Source organism: Peromyscus maniculatus, chromosome 14, assembly GCF_049852395.1.
Source record: "Peromyscus maniculatus bairdii isolate BWxNUB_F1_BW_parent chromosome 14, HU_Pman_BW_mat_3.1, whole genome shotgun sequence".
NCBI lineage: Eukaryota > Metazoa > Chordata > Mammalia > Rodentia > Cricetidae > Peromyscus > Peromyscus maniculatus.
This window is the reverse complement of record NC_134865.1, coordinates 18,905,034-18,931,882: the sequence shown is the minus strand read 5'-3', so window position 1 is coordinate 18,931,882 and position 26,849 is coordinate 18,905,034. Positions and strand designations below refer to the sequence as shown.

The 26,849-nt window shown below is 43.0% G+C and overlaps 1 protein-coding gene across 8 annotated transcripts in view; it reads right to left on the bottom strand.

Moving 5' to 3' along the window:
- Positions 1 to 11,709: 11,709 nt before the first annotated feature.
- Positions 11,710 to 26,849, bottom strand: part of Hectd1 (HECT domain E3 ubiquitin protein ligase 1) — a 92,268-nt gene continuing 77,128 nt past the window's right edge. For 4 of the 8 annotated variants that reach the window (XM_076550689.1, XM_076550688.1, XM_076550690.1 and 1 more), the window contains exons 30-43: positions 26,601 to 26,823; positions 24,770 to 24,824; positions 23,083 to 23,265; positions 22,444 to 22,651; positions 22,272 to 22,357; positions 21,979 to 22,106; positions 20,286 to 20,487; positions 18,841 to 18,978; positions 16,963 to 17,570; positions 14,590 to 14,668; positions 14,375 to 14,468; positions 13,676 to 13,826; positions 12,774 to 12,918; positions 11,710 to 12,668 (exon numbers count right to left, since the gene is read on the bottom strand). In XM_076550689.1, the coding sequence (XP_076406804.1) occupies positions 12,531 to 12,668; positions 12,774 to 12,918; positions 13,676 to 13,826; positions 14,375 to 14,468; positions 14,590 to 14,668; positions 16,963 to 17,570; positions 18,841 to 18,978; positions 20,286 to 20,487; positions 21,979 to 22,106; positions 22,272 to 22,357; positions 22,444 to 22,651; positions 23,083 to 23,265; positions 24,770 to 24,824; positions 26,601 to 26,823 (2,438 nt within the window). In that variant the 3' untranslated portion in view covers positions 11,710 to 12,530. The remainder of the gene's footprint in view (positions 12,669 to 12,773; positions 12,919 to 13,675; positions 13,827 to 14,374; positions 14,469 to 14,589; positions 14,669 to 16,962; positions 17,571 to 18,840; positions 18,979 to 20,285; positions 20,488 to 21,978; positions 22,107 to 22,271; positions 22,358 to 22,443; positions 22,652 to 23,082; positions 23,266 to 24,769; positions 24,825 to 26,600; positions 26,824 to 26,849) is intronic. The other 4 variants (XM_076550692.1, XM_076550693.1, XM_076550694.1 and 1 more) reach the window with 1 other exon arrangement.

Below are 26,849 nucleotides of genomic sequence, written 5' to 3'. Positions count from 1 at the left end.
GGGGAGCTGGAGAGATGGCCCAGTGGTTAAGAGCACTGGCTGCTCTTCTAGAGGACACAGGTTAATTCCCAGCACCCATACTGTGGCTCACAACCATCTGTAACACCATTCCTGGGGGAATCTGATGCCCTCTTCTGGCCTGCACGGGTACTGCACACATGGTGCAGTCATATTTGCAGGCAAAACACACACACACACACACACACACACACACACACACACACACACTCTTAGATAAAAAAAAATTAAGGTTGTTATTATTGTTGTTAAAGCCATTGTGGTAACAAAATAACTCTGGAGATTAGAAATATACCTGCTGGGTGGTGGTGGCTCATGCCTTTAATCCCAGCACTTGGGAGGCAGAGGCAGGTGGATCTCTGTGAGTTGGAGGCCAGCCTGGTCTACAGAGCTAGTCCAGGACAGGCTTCAAAGCTACAGAGAAACACCCTCCCCCTCAAAAAAAGGGGGACTGGAGAGATGGCTCAGAGGTTAAGAGCACTGACTGCTCTTCCTGAGGTCCTGAGTTCAATTCCCAGCAACCACATGGTGGCTCACAACCATCTGTAATGAGATCTGGCATCCTCTTCTGTATACATAATAAATAAATAAATCTTTAAAGAGAGAGAGAGAGAGAGAGAGAGAGAGAGAGAGAGAGAGAGAGAGAGAGAGAGAGAGAGATGCACTTCAGCATCTTTAGAAAAAAAAAAGATACAAATGCTAACTAGGGGGATCTGCTTTTTAGACAGTTAACCCTAGCAAGGCACGGTAGCTCACACCTACAGTCCCAGCTTTCAAGGGGCAGAAGCAGAAGGAACACCAGCCTGAGCTACACCCAGAGCTCTAGGTCAGCCTTGGAGGAAAACCTGTCTCAAAATAAATTGAAAAATGAATGTTTATTTCTAGCCGAGAATTACTCTGTAACTAAACATGGAAGGTGGGCCACACATACATGAGTACCTATTTTTATAATTCTCCAGTTTCACCAAGTGCATTTCCTGTAGAAAAGTCCATTTCTTCTTATAGTGATTTCATGAAACTGCGTAACTGAAAATGAAAAGTAGGCAGATCCCCATCTCTCCCTGTTCCCCCAGATCCAATTCCCCAGTCTCATCCCCAGCTCTGTAGAACACCTGTGGCAGCCTTCCTTGCCACCCCCCCTCCCTCACCTCCTGTGGATGCCACAGATCTTCCCTTTTTAACCTCCCCCTACCCTCATTGCTTTCTCCCTGCCTCCAACCCCAGCAGGCACCCCTGCTGACCCAAGGGCCAAGCCTGCCTGGGAGCCAGGTAGGCTGACTGCAGGTCTTCCTCTCTGCTCAAGTTCCAGCCCCTGTGCCCACCTTCTCATGCCCAGCTCTGCGGCAGAAAGCCCGCTGCGGTCCCCCTTTCTTCTCTGACCCCATCCCCAACAGATCACAGAGGTCTTCTCTGACCCCATCCCCAACAGATCACAGAGGACTTCTCTGACCCCATCCCCAACAGATCACAGAGGTCTTCTCTGACCCCATCCCCAACAGATCACAGAGGTCTTCTCTGACCTCCCTTCCCCAACAGATCACAGAGGTCTTCTCTGACCCCATCCCCAACAGATCACAGAGGACTTCTCTGACCCCATCCCCAACAGATCACAGAGGTCTTCTCTGACCCTATCCAACAGATCACAGAGGTCTTCTCTGACCCCATCCCCAACAGATCACAGAGGACTTCTCTGACCCCATCCCCAACAGATCACAGAGATCTTCTCTGACCCCATCCCCAACAGATCACAGAGGTCTTCTCTGACCTCCCTTCCCCAACAGATCACAGAGGTCTTCTCTGACCCCATCCATCCCCAACAGATCACAGAGGACTTCTCTGACCCTATCCAACAGATCACAGAGGTCTTCTCTGACCCCATCCCCAACAGATCACAGAGATCTTCTCTGACCCCATCCCCAACAGATCACAGAGGACTTCTCTGACCCCATCCCCAACAGATCACAGGGGACTTCTCTGACCCCATCAACAACAGATCACAGGGGACTTCTCTGACCCCATCCCCAACAGATCACAGAGGTCTTCTCTGACCCCATCCATCCCCAACAGATCACAGAGGACTTCTCTGACCCCATCCCCAACAGATCACGGAGTCTTCTCTGACCCCATCCAACAGATCACAGAGGTCTTCTCTGACCCCATCCCCAACAGATCACAGAGGTCTTCTCTGAGCCTATCCCCAACAGATCACAGAGATCTTCTCTGACCCCATCCCCAACAGATCACGGAGTCTTCTCTGACCCCATCCCCAACAGATCACAGAGGTCTTCTCTGACCCCATCCCCAACAGATCACAGAGGACTTCTCTGACCCCATCCCCAACAGATCACAGAGGTCTTCTCTGACCCCATCCCCAACAGATCACAGAGGTCTTCTCTGACCCCATCCCCAACAGATCACAGAGGACTTCTCTGACCCCATCCCCAACAGATCACAGAGGTCTTCTCTGACCCTATCCCCAACAGATCACGGAGTCTTCTCTGACCCTATCCAACAGATCACAGAGGTCTTCTCTGACCCCATCCCCAACAGATCACAGAGGACTTCTCTGACCCCATCCCCAACAGATCACAGAGGTCTTCTCTGACCCTATCCCCAACAGATCACAGAGGTCTTCTCTGACCCCATCCCCAACAGATCACAGAGGTCTTCTCTGACCCCATCCCCAACAGATCACGGAGTCTTCTCTGACCCTATCCAACAGATCACAGAGGTCTTCTCTGACCCCATCCCCAACAGATCACAGAGGTCTTCTCTGACCCCATCCCCAACAGATCACAGAGGTCTTCTCTGACCCCATCCCCAACAGATCACAGAGGACTTCTCTGACCCCATCCCCAACAGATCACAGAGGACTTCTCTGACCCCATCCCCAACAGATCACAGAGATCTTCTCTGACCCCATCCCCAACAGATCACAGAGGTCTTCTCTGACCTCCCTTCCCCAACAGATCACAGAGGTCTTCTCTGACCCCATCCATCCCCAACAGATCACAGAGGACTTCTCTGACCCTATCCAACAGATCACAGAGGTCTTCTCTGACCCCATCCCCAACAGATCACAGAGATCTTCTCTGACCCCATCCCCAACAGATCACAGAGGACTTCTCTGACCCCATCCCCAACAGATCACAGGGGACTTCTCTGACCCCATCAACAACAGATCACAGGGGACTTCTCTGACCCCATCCCCAACAGATCACAGAGGTCTTCTCTGACCCCATCCATCCCCAACAGATCACAGAGGACTTCTCTGACCCCATCCCCAACAGATCACGGAGTCTTCTCTGACCCCATCCAACAGATCACAGAGGTCTTCTCTGACCCCATCCCCAACAGATCACAGAGGTCTTCTCTGAGCCTATCCCCAACAGATCACAGAGATCTTCTCTGACCCCATCCCCAACAGATCACGGAGTCTTCTCTGACCCCATCCCCAACAGATCACAGAGGTCTTCTCTGACCCCATCCCCAACAGATCACAGAGGACTTCTCTGACCCCATCCCCAACAGATCACAGAGGTCTTCTCTGACCCCATCCCCAACAGATCACAGAGGTCTTCTCTGACCCCATCCCCAACAGATCACAGAGGACTTCTCTGACCCCATCCCCAACAGATCACAGAGGTCTTCTCTGACCCTATCCCCAACAGATCACGGAGTCTTCTCTGACCCTATCCAACAGATCACAGAGGTCTTCTCTGACCCCATCCCCAACAGATCACAGAGGACTTCTCTGACCCCATCCCCAACAGATCACAGAGGTCTTCTCTGACCCTATCCCCAACAGATCACAGAGGTCTTCTCTGACCCCATCCCCAACAGATCACAGAGGTCTTCTCTGACCCCATCCCCAACAGATCACGGAGTCTTCTCTGACCCTATCCAACAGATCACAGAGGTCTTCTCTGACCCCATCCCCAACAGATCACAGAGGTCTTCTCTGACCCCATCCCCAACAGATCACAGAGGTCTTCTCTGACCCCATCCCCAACAGATCACAGAGGACTTCTCTGACCCCATCCCCAACAGATCACAGAGGTCTTCTCTGACCCTATCCCCAACAGATCACAGAGGTCTTCTCTGACCCCATCCCCAACAGATCACAGAGGTCTTCTCTGACCCCATCCCCAACAGATCACGGAGTCTTCTCTGACCCTATCCAACAGATCACAGAGGTCTTCTCTGACCCCATCCCCAACAGATCACAGAGGTCTTCTCTGACCCCATCCCCAACAGATCACAGAGGTCTTCTCTGACCCCATCCCCAACAGATCACAGAGGACTTCTCTGACCCCATCCCCAACAGATCACAGAGGACTTCTCTGACCCCATCCCCAACAGATCACAGAGATCTTCTCTGACCCCATCCCCAACAGATCACAGAGGTCTTCTCTGACCTCCCTTCCCCAACAGATCACAGAGGTCTTCTCTGACCCCATCCATCCCCAACAGATCACAGAGGACTTCTCTGACCCTATCCAACAGATCACAGAGGTCTTCTCTGACCCCATCCCCAACAGATCACAGAGATCTTCTCTGACCCCATCCCCAACAGATCACAGAGGACTTCTCTGACCCCATCCCCAACAGATCACAGGGGACTTCTCTGACCCCATCAACAACAGATCACAGGGGACTTCTCTGACCCCATCCCCAACAGATCACAGAGGTCTTCTCTGACCCCATCCATCCCCAACAGATCACAGAGGACTTCTCTGACCCCATCCCCAACAGATCACGGAGTCTTCTCTGACCCCATCCAACAGATCACAGAGGTCTTCTCTGACCCCATCCCCAACAGATCACAGAGGTCTTCTCTGAGCCTATCCCCAACAGATCACAGAGATCTTCTCTGACCCCATCCCCAACAGATCACGGAGTCTTCTCTGACCCCATCCCCAACAGATCACAGAGGTCTTCTCTGACCCCATCCCCAACAGATCACAGAGGACTTCTCTGACCCCATCCCCAACAGATCACAGAGGTCTTCTCTGACCCCATCCCCAACAGATCACAGAGGTCTTCTCTGACCCCATCCCCAACAGATCACAGAGGACTTCTCTGACCCCATCCCCAACAGATCACAGAGGTCTTCTCTGACCCTATCCCCAACAGATCACGGAGTCTTCTCTGACCCTATCCAACAGATCACAGAGGTCTTCTCTGACCCCATCCCCAACAGATCACAGAGGACTTCTCTGACCCCATCCCCAACAGATCACAGAGGTCTTCTCTGACCCTATCCCCAACAGATCACAGAGGTCTTCTCTGACCCCATCCCCAACAGATCACAGAGGTCTTCTCTGACCCCATCCCCAACAGATCACGGAGTCTTCTCTGACCCTATCCAACAGATCACAGAGGTCTTCTCTGACCCCATCCCCAACAGATCACAGAGGTCTTCTCTGACCCCATCCCCAACAGATCACAGAGGTCTTCTCTGACCCCATCCCCAACAGATCACAGAGGACTTCTCTGACCCCATCCCCAACAGATCACAGAGGACTTCTCTGACCCCATCCCCAACAGATCACAGAGATCTTCTCTGACCCCATCCCCAACAGATCACGGAGTCTTCTCTGACCTCCCTTCCCCGACCTCACCCAACTGTCTCAGCCTCCAAGCCCAGCAGGCACACCTTGGGAACAAACACACCAGGGGTGCAAGCCAGGGAAACAGGGCCACAGGGAATTCTCTGCAGGGCAGCACCCAGCCATCACGTTCTCCTCGTGTCCAGACAGAAAGCAGAAACCAAACACCCAACAGAGACAAAAGCAGATGTCAGCATGCAGACATATAACCATCCCAATCCCAGATCCTAGATGCCAGCAGAAAAACACAGTAACCGCCAGGCCAATGTCTCCACTAGAGCCCAGCAACCCCACCACAGCAGGCCTTGAAGAGTCCAACACAGCTAAAGCTCACGAAAAAGACCTTAAACAGCCTGTATGAAGATGGTAGAGGCCTTAAAGAGGAAATGAATAAATCCCTTAAAGAAATCTGGGAAAACATGAACAGTGTGAGGAAATGAATAAAACTATTCACGACCTGAAGATGGAAGCAGAAGAAAACTCAAGACTGAGGGAATTCTGGAACTGAAAAATCTGGGAATTCGTACAGAAACTACAGAGGCAAGCTTCACCAACAGAATACAAGACATTGAAGAAAGAGGGTCTCAGGTGTTGAAGATGGGATAGAAATAACGGATACATCAGTCAACGAAAATGTTAATTCTAAAAAACTCCTGATGCAAAGCATCCAAGAAATGTGGGACCCTGTGAAAAGACCAAACCTAAGAATAGGAATAGAGGAACCCAGCTCAAAGGCCCAGATAACAGGCGGTGGTGGCGCACGCCTTCAATCCCAGCACTTGGGAGGCAGAGGCAGGTGGATCTCTGTGAGTTCCAGGCCAGGCTGGGCTACAGACTGAATTCCAGGACAGTTCCAGGGCTGTTACACGGAGAAACCTTGTCTCGAAAAAACAAAACAAACAAAATCATAGAAGAAAAAATTTCTAACCTAAAGAAGGAGATGGCTATAAAGGTACAAGAAACACACAGAACACCAAGAGATTAGAACAGAAATCAAAGTCCCCTCATCACATAAAAACACTAACGTACAGAACAAAGGAAGAATATGAAAGGCTGCAAGGAGAAAAGACCAAGTAACATACAAAGGAGACCTATTAGAATACACCCGACTTTCTCAATGGAGACTCTAAAAGCCAGAAGGGCCTGGACAGATGCGCTGCAGACACTAAGAGACCACAGATGCCAGCCCAGACTACTATACCCAGCAAAACTCTCAGTCACCATAGATGGAGAAAATAAGATTTCCCATGATAAAGCCAAATTTAAGCACATTTATCTACAAACCTCACCCTACAGATGGTGCTAGAAGGAAAACTTCAACCTAAGGAGGTCAACTACAACCATGAAAACACAGGGAATAAATAATCTCAGAGTAGCAAAACCAAAGGAAGGAAACACACACACACACACACACACACACACACACACACACACACTCACCACCACTACCAAAATAAAAAGAATCAACAATCTTTGATTTTTAATCTCTCTCAATATCAATAATCTCAATTGGCTAATAAAAAGACACAGACTAGGGGCTGGAGAGATGGCTCAGTGGTTAAGAGCACTGGCTGCTGCTCTGCCAGGGACCCAGGTTCAATTCCCAGCACCTACATGGCAGATCACAACTGTCTGTAACTCCAGTTCCATGGCTTCTGACACTATCAAGACATACATGCAGGCAAAACACCAATGAACACAAAATTTAAAAAAAAAAAAAAAAAAAAAAAAAAAGGCACTGACTAACAGAATGAATACAAAACAGGATCCAATTCTTCTGCTGCATCCAAGAAACACACCTCAACATCAAGGATAGACATTACCTCACGGTAAAGATTGGAAAAAATATTCCAAGCAAATGGACCTAAGAAACAAGCTGGCATAGCCACTTTAATATCTAACACAATAGACTTCACACCAACACTAATCAGAAGAGACAGGGAAGGACACTACACACTCATCAAAGGAAAGCTCCACCAAGATGGTCTTTAAATTCTTAACATCTGTGCCCTAAACAAGGGCACCCAAGTTCGTAAAAGATACATTACTACAGCTTAAATCACATATTGACCCTTACACACTGATAGTGAGAAACTTCAGTACCCCACTCTCACCAATAGACAGGTCATCCAGGTAAAAACTAAACAGACAAAGGATGGAGCTAACAGACAAATGGACCTAGCAAATATTTACAGAACATTTCACCCAAACACAAAAGAATATACCTTTTTCTCTGCACCTCATGGAGCTTTCTCCAAAATTGATTCTATTCTCTGACACAAAACAAGTCTCAACAGATAGAAGAAAACAGATTGTATCATATCAGACCACCACAGATTAAAACTGAAGAGCAAAAACAACAGAAAGCTTACAAACTCATGGAAACTGATCAATGAAAATGGTTGAGGACAAAAATAAGAAAGACATAAAAGCCTTTCTAGAATTGAATGAAAATGAATACACAACACACCCAAACATATAGAACACAAAGAAAGAGGTTCTAAGAGGCAAGTTCTTAGAACTAAGTGCCTACATGAAAAACAACAACAACAACAAAAACCTAAACTGAAGAGCTCTCCTACTATCAACAACACACCTGAAAGATTTCAAACAAAAAGAAATTACACCCAAAAGGAGTAGACATCAAGAAATAATGAAACTAGGGGCTGACATCAATAAAATAGAAACAAAGAGAATACAAAGAATCAATGAAACCAAGGATTGGTTCTTTGAGAAGATCAGTAAAATTGACAAACCCTTATCCAAACTAACTAAAAGGCAGAGAGATCAAAATGAACAATATCAGAATGAAAAGGGGGACATAAAAACAGACAGCGAGGCCAGGTGGTTGGTGGTAGTGCACAACGCCTTTAATTCCAGCACTCAGGAGGCAGAGCCAGGTGGATCTCTATGAGTTCAAGGCCAGCCTGGTCTATAGAGTGAGATACAGGACAGGCATCAAAACTACACAGAAGAACCCTGTCTCGAAAAACTAAAGACAAAACAAAACAAAAAAAAGCAGACACTGAGAAAATCCAGAGAATCATAAAGACATATTTTAAAGATCTGTACACCACCAAACTATAAAATCTAAAAGACCACGTGGTTAATTTTCTCAATAGGTACCATTTACCAAAGTTAAATGAAGATCAGATAACGAATTTAAGCAGACCTACAACCCCTAGTGAACGAGAATCAATCATTTTAAGTCTTCTAACCAAAACAGGCTCAGGGCCAAAACGGTTTTAGCATAGAATTCTACCAGACTTTCAAGAAGAGTTAATGCCAATACTCCTTAAATTATTCATTCCACAAAACAGAAATATAAGGAATGTTGCCTAATAGATTTTATGAGGCCACAGTTACCCTGATACTCAAAACCGCATAGATTCAACAAAGAGAATTACAGATTAATTTCCCTTATGAACATACATGCAAAAATACTCAAAAAGATCATTCACCATGATCAAGTATTCATCCCAGATATGCAGGGACCATCAATATACAAAAATCAATAAATGTAATCCACCATATAAACAAACTGAAAGAAAAAACAACAACACATGATCATCTCATCAGATGCAGCAAAGGCCTTTGACAAAATCCTACACCTCTTCACAATAAAAGTCCTGAAGAGATCAGGGATAAAGGGACATCTTAACTTAATAAAGGCAATTTACAGCAAGTCCATAGCCAACATCAACTTAAATGGAGAGAAACTCAAAGCAATTCTACTAAAATCAGGAAGAAGATAAAACTGTCCACTCTTTCCATACCTATTCAATATAGAACTTGAAGTCTTAGCTAGAGCAGTAAGACAACTGAAGGAGATGAAGGGGATACAGATCGGAAAGGAAGAAGCCAAAGTATTTTTATTTGCAGATGATATGATAGTATACACAAGTGACCCCAAAAACTCCATCCAGGAACTCCTATGGCTGATAAACACACGTTTAGCAAAGTAGTTGGATAAAAAATTAACTCACAAAAATCAGCAGCCTCCTATACACAAACAACCAAAAGTCTGAGAAAGAAATCAGGAAAACAATACTTTCACATTAGCCTCAAATAATATAAAATATCTTGGTGTAACTCTAACCAAGCAAGTGAAAGAACTGTATGATAAAAACTTAGACTCTGAAGAAAGAAATTGAAGATAGAAAGATCTCCCATGCTCATGGATCAGTGAGATTAACATAGTAAAAATGGCCATCCTACCAAAAGCAATCTGCAGATTCAATGCAATTCCCATCAAAATTCTTCAAAGATCTGGAAAGGCCAATTCTCAACTCCATATGGAAACACAAAAAAAACCCAGGGCAGCTAAACAATCCTGAACAATAAAAGAACTGCTGGAGGTATCACCATTCCAAATTTCAAGTTGTACTACAAAGGTATAGTAATACAAACTGAATGGTATTGGTAAAAAAAAAAAAAAAAACCAGACTCATTAATCAATGCAATCGAATTTTAAGACCCAAACATAAATCTACACACCTATGGACACCTGGTTTTTTTTATAAAGAACCCAGAAATACACACTAGAAAAGAGACAGCATCTTCAACAAATGGTGCTGGTCAAACTGGATATCTGCATGTTGAAGAATGCAAATAGATTCGTATTTATTACCCTGCACAAAACTGAAGTCCAAGTGGATCAAAAACCTTAGCATAAAACCAGACACAATGAACCTGATAGAAGAAAAACTGGGGAATAACCGTAAACTCACTGGCACAGTAGAAGACTTCTTGAACAGAACACCGGTTAGCACAGGCACTAAGATCAACAATTAATAAATGGGACTTCATGAAAAAGAAAAGCTTTTGTAAGGCAAAGGACACATCATTCAGACAAAGTGGCAGCCTATGGAATGGGGAAAGATTTTTACCAACTCCACATCCAATAGAGGACTAATATCCAAACTGTATAAAGAAATCAAGAAACTAGATATTAAAATACCAAATACCCCAAAATTTTAAAAATGAAGTACAGATCTAAACATAGAATTCTCAAAAGAGGAAACTCAAATGGCTGATAAACACTTTTTAAAAAAGGCTCAATTTCATTATCCATCCAGGAAATGCAAATCAAAGCTACTTTGAGATTCCATCTTACACCTGTCAGAACAGCTAAGATCAATAACACAAGTGACAGCTCATGCTAATGAGGATATGGAGCAAGGGGAACACTCCTCCACTGCTGCTGGGAATGCAAACTTGTAAAACCACTGTGGAAATCAATATGGCAGTTCCTTAGAAAGACGGGAATCAACCTCCCTCAAGACCCAGTAATACCACCACTCCTGGGCATATACCCAAAGGATGCTTCATCCTACCACAAGGACACATGCTCAACTATGCTCATGGCAACTTTATTCATAATAGCCAGAAACTGGAAACAACCTAGATGTCCCTCAAAAGAAGAATGAATACAGAAGATGTGGTACAGATATTTATATTACTTAGTTCTTAAAAAAAGACAAGATGAAATTTGCAGGGAAATAGATTTTACTGGTGGACTGGAGTTGCAAAGCTCACATGAACTCACAGAGACTAAAGCAGCAAGCACAGGGCCTACACCGGTCCACACTAGGTAGATCCTCTGCATACATAATTCAGCTTTCAGCTTAAGTCTTCTTATGGTACCTGAGGACATGGATTACTGGGTCTGGCTCCTGTGCCTTCTCCTGAAGCTCTTCCCTCCTGTTGGTTTGTCTATCTTTTTTTTTTTTTTTTAAAGTTTTTCGAGACAGGGTTTCTCTGTGTTACGTCTCTGGCTGTCCTAGAACTCGCTTTGTAGACCAGGCTAGTCTCAAATTCAGAGACCTGCCTCCCAAGTGCTGAGATTAAAGGCGTGCACCACCACTGCCTTTAATCATTTGTTTTAAATGTTATTTTTTTATTTTTATTTTTAAAGTAATATACGGCCGGGTGGTATATGAGTTTGAGGTCAGGCCAGCCTGGTCTGCAGAGTGAGTTCCAAGACAAAGTAATTTACACTATTGCGAAGAGATTAAAAAAGAGCTGTCTGGTTGAGTTTTCAGGTCTGTTGACTGCAGTAAAAGGTGACATGACACAGTTTTCTACGCTGCAAACATTTTAATGATTATTGTTGAGCATACATATCAGAAATTTACGTCAAACTGCAACAAGTTAAATAAATGTTTATAATATACAAAGAAAAGACAACCAAACATAAAAGTTGCTGTGAGTGTGCCTTGCACCTAGACCAGTGTTTCCCTCCCTTAATATATCTTTATTTTTGATCTGCACAAACACACTTTAGAATTTCATCTTTATAGAATGGTATTTAGGAACAAAAAATAAACTCCCACCTCAAAGAAATAAAAAGGCTGTGCATGATTATGTGCTGAACCAATAGAGAACACTAGAATACTCTGGTAGTGCAGGCATCATTAAAAAGGAAAAGAAAAAGCCTGAGATGCTCATTAACACTCTATGTTTGAAGGAAGGGAGGAAGCAGTATGTTTGACCAAGGAGCTAAGGAGCCAGCAAAACGGGGATCAGTGATGGCAACTGTAGTGTACGGAGTATGAAACGATGACAACTTGATACAAACACAGTTAGAGTTTCCAGTGAGCACTGAAGAGCTGAGAGGCGGCTGCTCTGTGGAACAGTTAGGTAGAACCACCTTTTCCAGTCACGTGAGCCCTTGTAAAGCAGCAGCACAGTCCCTCCCTGTGCTGAGTCCCTGCTGGCTGGGTAGCTAAGGGATTTCTTTGTCATTAGCAGCTAAGGAACTTACTCCACATGTTCTCAAAGCCTTAGAGGTGGGACACGAGGCAAGGTGTCATTAGTGTGAGGATCACACACTTCTCCGCAAACCAACAAGAGGCTTCCCTCGACTTGTCTCTGCGGTCTCCTTTCTGCATTCCAACCTCAGTTGAGATGAAAGCCTTTCTCCATTGTAGCAGCCAGCAAGCGCTCTCTCATGATCTCCTCAGAGGAATACTCAGGCAGCTTAAGATAATGGACACAGGTGTTGACCGATGGATAGCTGGCGTCAGTAGCATCAACCTAGAGCAAGGCAGGGAACACAGACCGCGTGAGTGCCTCTCTCCCACTGTCTCCAGATTAAGCTACTGTAATCAAGTTCCACTTGTCTCCTCCACTAGCTGGTACCTTTCGGACAACTGTCAGCCTGGGGTGCAGGTTAGCCAGTCCGCCCGGGGGGAGAGTTGAACAGCCAGTGGTGAACTGCAGGAATGCTTTCCTTTCATCGGAGGACATGCCACACAAAACCCTCACAAACCTGAGGAATCCAGGACTGAAAGGACAAAAACAGAGCTGTGTTGATCTGGCCATAGAGTGACATGAAAACATGACATACTCCTACTACTCTGTTAAGTCAACAATACCCCCCCACGCCCCGACCCCAGCAATATACACATGCTAAAGATCAAGACTGTCTAACCGCTGAGTTAGGTAATAATGGGCTGACATGGCACTTTTAAAACATCAAAGGCATTCATTCTCTCACACCAGAGTACGAACTGAAACAATGAGGTATGAGATTAAACACACAACAAGCTCAAAAATCACAGTTGAAGATACATTTGCATAATTACCAGATAAGGCTACATTTATCAGAGTGTACATGATCTATGTTCATCAGTAAAATAATCAAGTCTTGTGACATATTTTACTGAAGTAAAACGAAACACTACCTATCAACGAAGATGCCACAAGGCAGATGGGTTGTATAATCACCCTGCTAGAAGAAACCAGACCAGAGAGTCTACACAGAAGACCACATGATTTCACTTGGACTTCAACCTGGGTGCTTCTCTGTTACACTCAGTAAAACCTTCACATCCATGCAATGTAGCCTAAGGGTTTACAATTTCTCCAACTGAAAAAACAATGAACTCGTGAGCCAAGGAGCCTAAGCATGAGTCATCCTGGCACACCACGACTTGCCTCCAGACTAGGAATGGAGTTTTCTAAATTACAGTTCTTGGAAAATCTGTCAGTTGATTGTTAGACACGAAAAAGTTTGTTCCTTGGAAATCATCAACACATACCTGTCACGTGTATAGCCCAGCTTAGGTTCGGTGTAATTGATAATGTCCTCTGCTGCCCAGGATGGTGACTGATTGCCACAGAGAATCATCTGGACCTCCTCATGGCTGAAGGAACTTAATTTCTCCATTGGAAAAACTTTATTAAATCCATCTACATTACATACACACCAGAAACATAAAAAACAAAGCACACAACTCAGTTCCTAAGACATGATTACCAAATGCTCAACTGAAAACCCAAATCTTCGTACAGTAAGATGGGCCATGGGCAATCCCCACATCCTCACACCCCCACACTAATGTGAGCACAAAGAATATTGCTCACTGTAGTCAATAGCCAAATTCTCAGTTCTTGTAACTATCCAGGCTGACCTTGACAGCTGTCACAAAAGCAGCCAAGGTTGTGTTCATGTTTTCAAATGATTTACAGTATAATTCACCCTCATCATGGAATACAGCATGTGTACTAATTTATGTCCACTTACAAATGAAGACCTGAGGGTGAGGGCCAGAAGTCTCAGTTCCTCTAGAGGAGTTAGCAGAAGGTATATATACTACAGCTTAGTGTTTTACCTGTCCTGACTACGCTGCGAGACCTAACTATCTAGAGGACCAGAACCTACAGGCAAATTCAATGATACTCAGCAGCAGTGGTGTTAACGTCAAAGGAAAAGGAACTGCGTCGTCCTTTCAAATTACCTCGAAAGGCTTCCATCTGTTTCTGAATACCCGTATGCATACAGAAGTCAAACATCAAATCCACATACTCTTCTGCATTGTCCATTGTGATCATCTGCAAAGGAAAGTTTGCCAGGATTAGCTGACTTCACTTTATGGAGCCAGTTACCCAGGGTAACGGGCTTTGCTAAGACCATCTTTCAGAGTCTAACGACTAGACAAGAGCAGATCTTTACCTCATCTTCACCACTGGGCTTGAGATCCACAGCTGTGAAGCCGTATATTCTTGAAGAAGGGCAGAACTGGAAATTTAAACTGAAAGTTCAAAAGGACGAGATTACTATTCAGCAACTGTCAGTGTTTGTAACTGCTGTGAATATTACTTTAATAGGTAGGCAAAGATGTGTTACACTTTTTATGCTACATTTGTTAAATTATGTAAAGATGTGCTGCTGTTTCACCTTGCCTGCCTAAGGCACCTGATTGGTCTCATAAAAAGCTGAATGGTCAATACCTAGGCAGTAGAGGGACAGGCAGGGCTGGCGGGCACAGATAAGCAGGAGGAGATAGGAGAGAGAACAAGGAGAATGAATTAGAAAGAGAGGGAGACACCCAGGTGAGCTAGCCAGGCAGCCTGTCAGCCAGCCAGCCATGGAGTAGGACATACAGAATGAAAGAAGGTAAAAAGCCCTAGGGCAAAATGTACATGAAGAGAAACTGGTTAAAATAAGTTATATGAGCTAGTGGAATGGGCCTAAGCTAAAGCCAAGCATTCATAACTAATAAGTCTCTATGACATGGTTTGGGAGCTGGCTGGTGGCCCAAAATCAAGTCTGCTACATATAACAGTACTGCAAAAATCACAAATGCCCCCATGCTCCACCAACAAAAACCTACACACCATCTTACAGTGAAATCAGGCATACCCAAGTTTCAGCATTTATTTACTTGAAACGCTGAGGATCAAACCCAGGGCCTTGATAAGAGACTAAGTCTTTAAGGGCAAAACCTTGTGCACGAAAACTATTAGACCAATGTGCAAACCTTTCTGGCTTTGCAAAGACTACATAGAAACATAGCCTGTCATGATTCACGTGCTCCAAAAGGAAAAAAAATTATCAAACTCAAGATTTCTACAGTGAATTATTATAGGAGCATGTTTGTAAGTCATTTGTCTCAGGGAAGAAAATATTGCTTCATTTGTTATTTATAATGTATACAAAGTGTACACACACACACACACACACACACACACACACACACACACACACACATAATATTTAGAGGGAAAAAAACCTTTAATATATAGTTATCTCGATTTTTTTTTTTTTTTTTTTTTTTTTTTTTGGTTTTTCAAGACAGGATTTCTGTGTAGCTTTGCACCTTTCCTGGAACTCACTTTGTAGACCAGGCTGGCCTTGAACTCACAGAGATCCACCTGCCTCTGCCTCCCGAGTGCTGGGATTAAAGGCGTGCACCACCACCGCCCGGCTAATTTTTTTCTTTGGCAACATCTCACTGTACAGCCCTGGTGACCAGCCTAGAACTCACTATGAAGACCACACTAATTAACGCTGAGCTCCAGTGCTCAGAGTAAAGGCATGTACCACCACAGCTGGAGTTATCTAGCCCTAGTGACAGAGAAACATTCTTAGACGTGTGTCATTGGGCAATGTTCTTGTTGTGCAAACATAAACTACACTTAAACAAATCTAAGTGTACATTCTACTACACACCCAGGCTCTATGACACACACAGCACATTAATGCTGGCCTCAAATCTGCACAGCATGTCACTTTACTGAATAGTGTAGGCAAGTGTATCACAATGGTAAATATCCGTGACTAAAAATAAGTAGATATAGGAAAGATACAATGAGGAAATCAAGCGACAGAACGTTAAGTCCACTTTAACTGTATACGTGGGTCCTCCTATGACTAAAACGCATGCAGCGTTATAAGTGTATAACCATTTATCAAACACTAGTTCTCACAATTACTAGCAAACATTTAAAAGGAAATATGAAAGCCATGAACCAATCTCAAAACACAGGCAAATGTACTTGAAGGTATGACACTTCTGTGTACAGGAAATGTATCAAGACTACAGTACCAGAGTTATTTGACAACAGTCAATAAAGGCTATATGCCAATCATTTCTGACCTTTGCACAGTAGGCTATCAGATAATCCTCCAAAAATATAATGATTAATGTTTTCTCTTTTTCAAAGCCATATCTTATGTATCCCAGGCTAGCATTGAACTTCCTATGTAGGCAAAGATAACCTTATATTCTTGATTCTCCTTTCTCCACCTTCCCAGCACTAAAATTATAGGCACCTGCCCCCATGCCAGGTTCTATGCAGTGTTGGAGATCCAACCCAGGGCTGTATGCACACTAGGTAAGCACCTTACCAACCAAGCCATACACCTGATACAGTGTTATCTTCTATAATCATAAATTAGAGGTTCACACAGATAATCAGTATCTTCTAGCATCCATCCATGTGCTTCAGACTTTACTCATAAGCTACAGATCCACAGGGACAGAGAAACAGAAACCTTTAACTTCTCATTTGTTAGGTCCAAGAATGAATACATAAATCTTACCCTAAATCCTCTATGCTAAGTGGAGGTCCAGAACCTGATGGATTCTTGAGTACTAATTCCTGTAACTTGGTATTCTTCTCATCTTCAGAAAGACCTTTATTGCCTAAAATCTGACGCCTCTTGATAGCAAGTTCTTTAATTTCTTTTAAAAATCTGGCCCTGTGAGGATTTACTAGTTCAAAATCTTCCCAAGTCAAAATTCCATTAAACCAGGCTGGGGGTTTGGGCTTGGGGGGATCAAGGATAAATTCCGATTTTGAATCTTCTTCAAAGCTTCCCACTGAGAGAGTGTCATGACCTTCTTCTGTCGATGCCTCAGACTGACTTTCAGTACAGTGCAAGTCTCTGTCACCTCGTGACTCATAGATCAGTTTGCTCATATTGCTTTTGATGTCACCCATGCACATAAGTTTAAAGAAAGGCTTAGAAATAGGTAAGTCTACCAGTCTATTGTCTTGAATACATTTGGCCAAGAAAATTCCAAGGAAATGAAAGAGTTTTGTGATCCTTTCAAGCTCATCACTGTCTTGTGGAAATGGCGCTGTGAACAGTCCACATGACCGCTGTACATAGTATCCAGGAGGCTTCAATCCACCTCCAAGATCAACCTATTGTTCAGAAAGGAAACACAATATATGAATAAACATATAAAAACAAGTTACCAAACCTTCCATTACCATCTAAAAAAGACATACATATGAAACATTTTTTAAAATTTAGTCATCTACACATGTATGAACATTAATTAACTTTGGCAATCAAATTTAATCCCTTAAAAATATTTTAATGGCACTAAGGTTATTCAATAATAAAAGAAGAGGCTAGCCTGGGCAAAACAGTGAGACCTTATCTCCAAAACCCAAAACCTAGGGCTGTCAAGCTGGCTAATTGGTTTAGAGTACTGGCCACCAATGACCTGAGTTCAGTATCTATGACCCCTATGGTAGAAGCAGAGAACGGACTCTTCCCACAAGTTGGTTTCCACACACAACATGGCATGTGCACATAGCACTGCATGCGTACACTTGTCCACACAGATGCAACACAAGATTTGAAAGTGAGCAAGATGACTCTACTCTGTTGGTTAAATTACTCACCATAAGCCTGCTGGCCTGAGTTCAATCCCTGGAACCCACATGCAGTAGGAAAGAACCAACTTCTGAAAGTTGTCCTCTGACCTCCACATGTCACCTCCCCCCTCCCCTCACCATCTCCCTCTCTCCATGAAAGAGTTTTTGGTTTTGTTTTAATTTAAAAAGGGCTGGCAATGAGGCGCTGTGGTAAATTGGTTTCCTGGCATCCATAAAGCACTGGGTTTAAGCCTCAGTATTGGGGTAGGATGAGGTCTTAAATAAAAACAAATAACAATCTTTAAAAGTACAGCCAGGGGACTGGAGAGCTGGCTCAGAGCGTTAAGAGCACTGGCTGCTCTTGCAGAGAACCTAGGTTCGGTACCCAGCACCCACACGGGGTCACCAGCACCTATTATCTCCAGTTCCAGGTAATCCAACGTCCACATCTGCTCTCCCCCAGCATTAGGATGCATGTGGGGCATATACATACATACAGAAAATACTCATATTCATAAAATAAGTAAACACATTTTACAAATATTTTAAAAACCAAGTACAGCCAGAAAACCTGGCACAATCTACTTTTAACATTTGTGTGGAAGCAGTCATAACTCAAAACACAAGGTAAGAAATCTCGCCAGGCAGTGGTGGCGCACACCTTTAATCCCAGCACTCGGGAGGCAGAGCCAGGCAGAACTCTGTGAGTTGGAGGCCAGCCTGGGCTACAGAGTGAGTTCCAGGACAGGCTCCAAAACTACAAGAGAAACCCTGCCTCAGAAAAAACAAACAAACAAACAAATCTCACATGACGAGATTCATCATCTGGAAAGTTGTCGTCGCAGAGCCAAGTCCCCAAGTCAGTCCTCTGGAATTCAGCTGCCACAAGCGCGTAAAACTCTAAAGTGGGTCCCAAGCCAGTTCCTTCTTCTCCTAGAAACTCAACCTAAAACAACAACAACAGAAGAATGGTACAGAAAGGGTCACTTTGTACAACGTTTTGTTTGGTTTTGTTGGTGTTTTACCTAGAGACGGGGTTTCTCTGTGGAGCAGCTCCGCTCTGTAGACCAGGCCAGCCTCGAACTCACAGACAGTCCTGCACCATTATGCCTGGCGCATCCTGTTTGTTCAATGAATCAGTTCCGCCCAATCTGATTCAGTAGCATCTCCCTTCTCAGAACAGCAACAGACACAAGACTTTGGGGTCCTAAAGTTTTCAGTTTCCGTTACTGGACCATCAGGCACTGTGCTGAGTACTGTGCACATATTAGCTGTCATAACAGTTTTGGAGAGTCTATCTTACAACCCCGCAGAATAAATAAATCTTCCCATCAGAGGAAAGCAAATCTCAGATAAGCATTTGCTTGAAGAAAGGATGGTATACAGGTTTTTTTCACCTGGGTTTTTATGACCAAAAGCCTAAATCCCCGAGTTGTGAGTTTTAGCAGTCACCTTGGAGGCTTCTGAATACTCGGTCTGATCTAAAAAATGACACTTAAACAGCACATCAGGAAATACAGAAGTTAAGAAATCGTTAGGTAGAAAAAAAAATGCAATGAGCCAGGCAGTTGTGGCGCACGCCTGTAATCCCAGCACTCAGGAGGCAGAGGCAGGAAGATCTGTGAGTTCAAGGCCAGCCTGGGCTACGGAACTAGTTCCAGCACAACCAGGGCTCCACAAAGAAACTGTGTCTCAAAGAAACAAAAAACAAAACAAAAAAGAAGAGGAGGAGGAAGAAAAAGAATGTGATGGAACAACAGGATAAAAGCAAAGAGAATTTGTACGTAAAGTAAAGGTAAAAAACCATGACATCTAGAGGTTTATCACATCTGTTGTGACCAGTTTGTGATGTGAAAGATCAAAGTAGCTTATTCACATCTGTCATAGGTCATTGTGTAAATGAGCCAAACAGAAATGACCAGGACAGCATCTCAGCAGTAAGTACATAGCACCCCAATGCAGGGGAAGTAAAACTAAAGGACCATCTGTTCCAGAAACACAGATTATCCACACGCAGCTTCACAGGAGGATATGCTGTGGCTAGCCAAAGGATTCCTTTGTGTGTACTCTTCAGTCTGACTTGGTGAAAAAAAGGGTTACAACCTAGACGTTGATGATCAAGACAAGAGAGAGCATTCTGAGATGCTCTGCTGGGAAATGCTTCTGCACAGAGAAAAGAACTCTGTTTTTCTGCCAGGGTTTTACACCATGGAGGATACAGATCACCCAGTGCCCTTCCTTTACAGAGATTACCTCTAGAACTGACTTCCGATCTGCGTGGATCTGCATGACATTCTCAGCCCACTCCATCAGTGATTCACCACGTGGCACTTTCACTCTTTCGTGCTTGAGCCGACCAACTCTAAACTCGCCAGGGTCATCTCGCCTTACACTGCTTGTGGTCCTTGTTCGCTCCACCGTGGCTTCTCGTCGGTTCTGCAGCCACACTATTGCTCTGAAATACAACACCAGAGTCCTCAGAGCACTTGAATGGAATGCTAAACCAGCCCAGAAGGCACAGACCGAAGGGACTATTTTTCTATTATTATTATTATTTTTTTTTTTTTTTTTAAGACCGGGTTTCTCCATGTAGCCTTGGAGCCTGTCCTGGATCTCATTCTGTAGACCAGGCTGGACTCAAACTCAGAGATTCACCTGGCTTTGCCTCCCGAGTGCTGGGATTAAAAGTGTGCACCACCGCAACCCAGCTTTCAATTATTTTGTAATGTTGTTTTGAGACAGGATTTTCCTATATCCATCACCCAATTCCCCGGATTATAGATGCACAATGTTGTGTTCAGTTAGAATCTTAAAAAAGTGTTCAGTCAGGTAATTTTTTTTTTTTTTTTTTGAGTCAGTGTCTAACTGTGTATCCCAGGATGGCCTGGAACTCACTATGTAGCTCAGGCTGGTCTTTTACCTAAACAATCCTCTTTCTTTAGTCTCCAGAGTGCTGGAATTATAGCTGAAAGCCAATATGCCTAACTAGTTAATTTTCAAATAGCAATTTATTAAGTAAAAATTCATAAAATTCATTTATCATCATCTGCCTTAAACAAACGGAAAAAGAACTAGCTATATATTTTCCTTCTTTATTTTATCAAATAATATTAAAGGTCTGTGATACAAGCATTATATAATACATATAAACAGTGTCAAGAGAAACCAAAAAGTGGTTATGCCATCTTTATTACTATGAAAGGCACAGACAGCTACTGTCAAAATAGTCAAGACATTAAAAAAAAAGTGTGTGTGTGTGTGTGTGTGTGTGTGTGTGTGTGTGTGTGTGTGTGTTTTCAAGTGTACATGTGGGGATTACAGGGCAACTCTCCGAAGTCAGTTCTCTGGTTCTATCACATGGGTCCCAGGAACTGAACTCAGGTCCTCAAGCTTGGTGACAAGCATCTTTACCCAGTAAGACAAAACATTTAACACCTGTAATACACACTGTTTCAAGTACTTCAACCACAACAGGCAACAAAAGAGCTAAAAAGCCCCGCCTGGTAAAACTATGGTCTAGAGGAGGAGACAGAACAAAACTGAACACGCTCTCCATGAGACAGAAAGAGAAAGGTCGTCAGGTGGAAGATAATTCACACACTAACGATGTCTGCAAAGGAGGAGCTGCTGCTCGGTGACCGAGACCTCGGCCCGCATTTATGGAGCCCTGGGGTAGAATCTAGCACTAAATAAAATGCTATTTACCAGCATTCAGCTTGATGTTGCTGAGAATTTTTAAGTCACCAAAGAAATTAGAAATTGAAATTGATGCAATCCATGCTGTACCAACAAAACATATTATGCATTAAACTGAAAACAGACAATCCTTCACAAAAACTAAAGACAATGTATCCCTCCATCAATCTGATCAGTGTTCTATCTCATTCCGAACTTCTATAATGAGAAACATCTTGATTCGAAAAACATCAAAAGGCTCACTTCCTACCTGGATGCACCAAATGCTGTACAGGTGAAATACAGCTGTCTAGTTTCAAATGGTATTAGGAAAGGACACTTGCTGGTTAGTTGTTCACACCAGTCTGGCAGAGCCCCACTCGCCAATGCCAAAGGTTCCTGCAAGTTAACAAACAACGCCTTAGTGCTAAGAGCATTAATAGTGAACACAATTAATAACGAACACAGAAGACTATGTGAACTATTACTGAAGAAGGAATGAAGAGATCATCAGAGGCAGAAAAGAGAGGAAGACATACTAAGAAAGGCCACCCATGCAATTACCTCAATCTGCTGCAAAATTTTTGTGGTTATTTTTTTACTAGTAAATTCATCAGGTGGAAAAGTAAACTGAGGCTGCTCATCACCATCTGTAAAGTTAATTAACATAATTAATAAAAATGAAAAATGACTTGTTTTCAAACTGATCTAGAAATAAACAGGATTTCTTACGGACCTTCTTGGGATATTCTGGAATAAGGGTCACTGGCGACTATATACAGAATGCGAAGGAGCTGCAGGACATCCTCCACTCCACAGGAGTTCTGGCCATTGCCCGCTTTAGCCTGAGGTTGCTCTTTTGTCAGATTAAGAATATCACTACTTTGAAGAGTAGAAATTGCCCCCTGGCTTAACCCAGATTTTGTTCCATGTTCACAAAAATCCTGAACAGACAATTAACAAAATTAGCAACCAATCACTTTCTCAAGAAAAACATTCATTATTCTTAGTATTAATATGACTGCTGAAATTTTTCCCTTTTTTTGAAATAAACATTTATCATACAAGACAAAAATTCATTCAAAACCACACTGCCAAAGAAAATGAAACCAACACAAGCTGGTCTGCTCAGATCCCCAGCCACAAACGGCATTTGGACTTTAACACTGACAGATGAACCATGCTCATTCAAACTCTTGAAACGTTCTTTCTGCTGTCTTTCTTTTCTGTTTTGGTGCCGAGGATCTGCCCCAGGGTCTGGTACACACTGCACAAGCATTCTCTATCACAGAACTGTGCCCTAGCCCCTCAGTTTTCAAGCTAAACGAAGCTCAAGCCATTCCCACTCAAACCAGTATCTTAACACAATAGATACCTTATATGCGGCTATAAGCTGAGAACAATTCCTGTTTTTCCTAATACTTTTATTAGTGCCAGTTAGTTTCCAGTGGCGCAGGAAAGCGGCGTCTGCATTCTTCTGCAGGTAGGTTATCAAGTCATTCTTTGGTAATTCATCAGTGCCAAGGTACTGTTCCACATGCTCTATAGACCAGCAACCCTACAACAGGAAAAACCAAACAGTGGCCTTTCCCAGTGATGAGGTCTATGGTGTTTCACATGCATTACATGATGGGGCTGTAAGATCATGCACCTAGTCTAACTCCAATAATTCAGTTAGTTTCCTTCCTGCTCAACTATGATACAATCATAGTTTCTTCTCTTTGTGTTGGTTTGAGTAAGATGGCCCCCATGGGCTCATATATGTGAAAGCTTAAAGCTTCAGAAAGATTAGGAGGTGGGGCCTTGTTGGAGGAAGTGTGTCACTTAGGGGTAGGCTTTGAAGTTTCAAAAGCTCACACCAGGCCCATTTTCTATGTCTTTCCTCTCACCCTCTCAGCTCAAGAAGTTTCAGAGGGTAAGAATATTAGTAAGTGGCCTGGAAATTATTCTTGCGATATTTTGGCTAAGAATGTGGCTGCCTTTTGCCCTTGTCCTAGAAATCTGCCTGAGGCAGAATTAAAGAGTTTTGGATTGATGGCATTGGCATTTATTTATGACAACCTAATTTAGAGTATGCCATGTGGTTATTAGTGGTCACTCTTAGCAGATCTATAATGAAAAGAAAAAAGCTGGACACTGAGAACAAAATGCACAGTTCGAGGAGAAAAGGAGCACCGGAAGGGTAATGGAGCTAAGTCCTGTGCCCAAGGAAATACAAAATTTAAAGAAAAGCCTGATGCTAAATGGAATACAGACAATGGTGATCTCAGGGCAAGATCCCACCCAGCGACTTTTCAACTTGTAAAAAGGAATTAAAGAGAAGCTTAGGTAGTGAAGGACACAATCCACGACAGAAAGCTGATGCAAATGTCACTGGACAAGGTTCCAACAGGGCAGGTTCCAGTCCCATTAAGGAGCAGAACTCTGGATACATGGTTCTGGATTTAGAATCAGATTGGTAATGTATATTCTGTGCCATTGTATGTTAGAAGTATGTGATCTGCATTTTGATTCAAAAGGGGTTACAGTTAAGAGATTGCCATGAGTCTCAGAAACTTTGAACTTTGGAATTTAAACACTGTTGAGACTTTGACAGATTATAGGAACTTCTGAAGTTGGACTGAATGCAGTTTTGCACTATATGGCTAGAAATCTGGGGGGTGTGGCTAGGGAACCAAATGTCTTCACAGGCTCACAGATTTGAATGCTTAGTTGTCAGGGAGTAGCACTCTGACAGGAACAGAAGGATTAGGAGGTACGACCTTATTAGAGAAGTGTGTAACTGGAGGCGGGCTTTGAGGTTTCAAAAGCCCAAGCCAGGCCCAGTCTCTCTCTCCCTGCTGCCTCTCAGCTACTTCTCCGGCACCACTCCAGCCTGCTGCCATGCTCCCGATGAGGATAATGGACTAAGCCTCTGGAACTGTAAGCCAGCTCCCAATCAAATGCTTCCCTTGATAAGAGTTACTGTGGTCATGGTGTCTCTTCACAGCAATAGAACACTAAGATAATCTTTTACTTTTTTTCACTAAGTAACTAAGACCCATTTTCTAAAAATAACTTACCATTTTCCCATTTTCTTTTTCTTTATCAGAATCCTTCATTTCTCTATACATGATTCTAAACATAAAGACATTATTCAATTAATTCAAAAATCAAGTGATTTATACTCACTTCCAATAAAGATCTAATCTTTACAAATATACTTTAATGAGGTCATTCATTAGACATATATGTCATTAAACACTGAACTCAAAGAGTGGCCAGCAAATACTCTACCACTGAGGTCTATCCCCAACCCTTACTCTTTGCAACAACTCTGACTATGTATCCCAGGCTGGCCTCAAAATTGATTCTGCTGACCGCACTCTTCCTCCCATGTGCTGGGATTATAGCCACATGACACCTTGTCTGGCTCAGATAGAAATTTTAAGACAAAATACTCCAAAGAAAGCATCCATCAACAGGGTGTGGTGGTACATGTCCGGTACTTAAGAGTAGGAGAGCAGGGGCAGGTAAATCATAAATTCAAAGTCATCCTTTGCTACATAGCAAGTTTGAGGCCAATCTTTGCTACATGAGACTCCATCTTTAAAAAACAAAACAAAGGCCAGGGCCAGGCAGTAGGGACTAAACAGAGAAACCCTGTCTCAAAAAACAGAAAGAAAAAAAAAAAAAAAACACCCCACAATGACAAAGAATACATACACCAAATCTAGTTTTCAATTTAATTGTTGAAATTGCTCACATGTGTACATGTGAATACACATATACCATAGAATGCTGTGGAATCCAGAGGACTGAGAGTCAGTTCTCTCCTTCCACCAAGTAGATTCCAGGACTAGAGCTCAGGCCACCGGGCTTGGCATTAAGCAGTCTTTAGCCAATTGTGCCATCTCAACAGCCCAAATCCACCAAGTTTTTAAAGATATGAACACTCTATATACTAAATGTTTTGACTTCTTTTACAGTTACATAAATAAAATGCAGTTAATTTTTTATTTCAATGAGCAGATAGAAAGCCTATGATGATGAGAAATGTTTATCTTCTTTCTCTTCTTTTCTTTTTCTTTTTCAAGACAGGGTTTCTCTATATAGCTCTGGTTGTCCTGGAACTCAGACAACCACCTGTCTCTGCCTCCCTAGCACTGGGATTAAAGTCGTATACCAACATCGGTAAGAAATGCTTATTTTCTAAGACAGTGAAATCAATTTTGAGTGTCTGAGGTGATAAAACCAGTGTACCTTCTATCTCATGTTACTTCTATCGGATATCATCTAGGATTATGAACTATTAAGAACATCATAAACCCAATTAACAAAAGTGAAATTACATGTTAACAATTTATTGTTTGTTATAAAATACTAATTAAATACTAAGCACTTACTAGGTCCTAGAAACAATAACTGAAAACACTTCTCATGTGTTAATCCATTAATTCCTCACAATTCTGCTTCATTTTATAGATTTTGAAATTGAGAAACAAAAACGTTCAATCTTTGGGGTTATAGCTCGGGTACATATTTGACTGCAAGCACATTAAATCAGTCATGTCATTGACAATTATTTGTGGAATGAATAGAGAGAAAGCCTAACACATATCCACAAAAAGAACAAATAAGGTATATTTAGTACTTCTATCATATGCAATTATAAAAATTCAAGTAACACTGTTTTCAACCCTGAGTCTAGATTAGACGATCTCCAAAGATCGTTCTAGTTCTTAAGTTTAGCCATCCTACACCTGCAGTCAGAAACAGCCTTATTGGTTCCTGCAAAGCAACAAAACCAGAAACAAATCTTTTCTGTTCCTGTAATGTAAAATACAGAGACTCAACACTTCTTGGCCTAGATAATAACGATGTCTGCTTCAATAGCAAGTTAAAATCTCTTACGTGTAAGTGGGCTCCCAAATACGCCTCAGTTTATCTGACTTCACATTGCCATTACAAGACAGCTGAAGCAGTTTCTGTACATAATAAAAGATGGTCGATCTGAAATTGCTAAGTGGCAGTTCAACTTCCCGAGTTGTTCCAAGCCCAGTCACTTTCAGTGTGAGAGCCAGTCGAGGGGATGGAGTGCATTCCACTTCTTCCAAGAGCTCCGAGTGAGGTGTTCCTAAAGATATGAAAGATGGGAAAAGA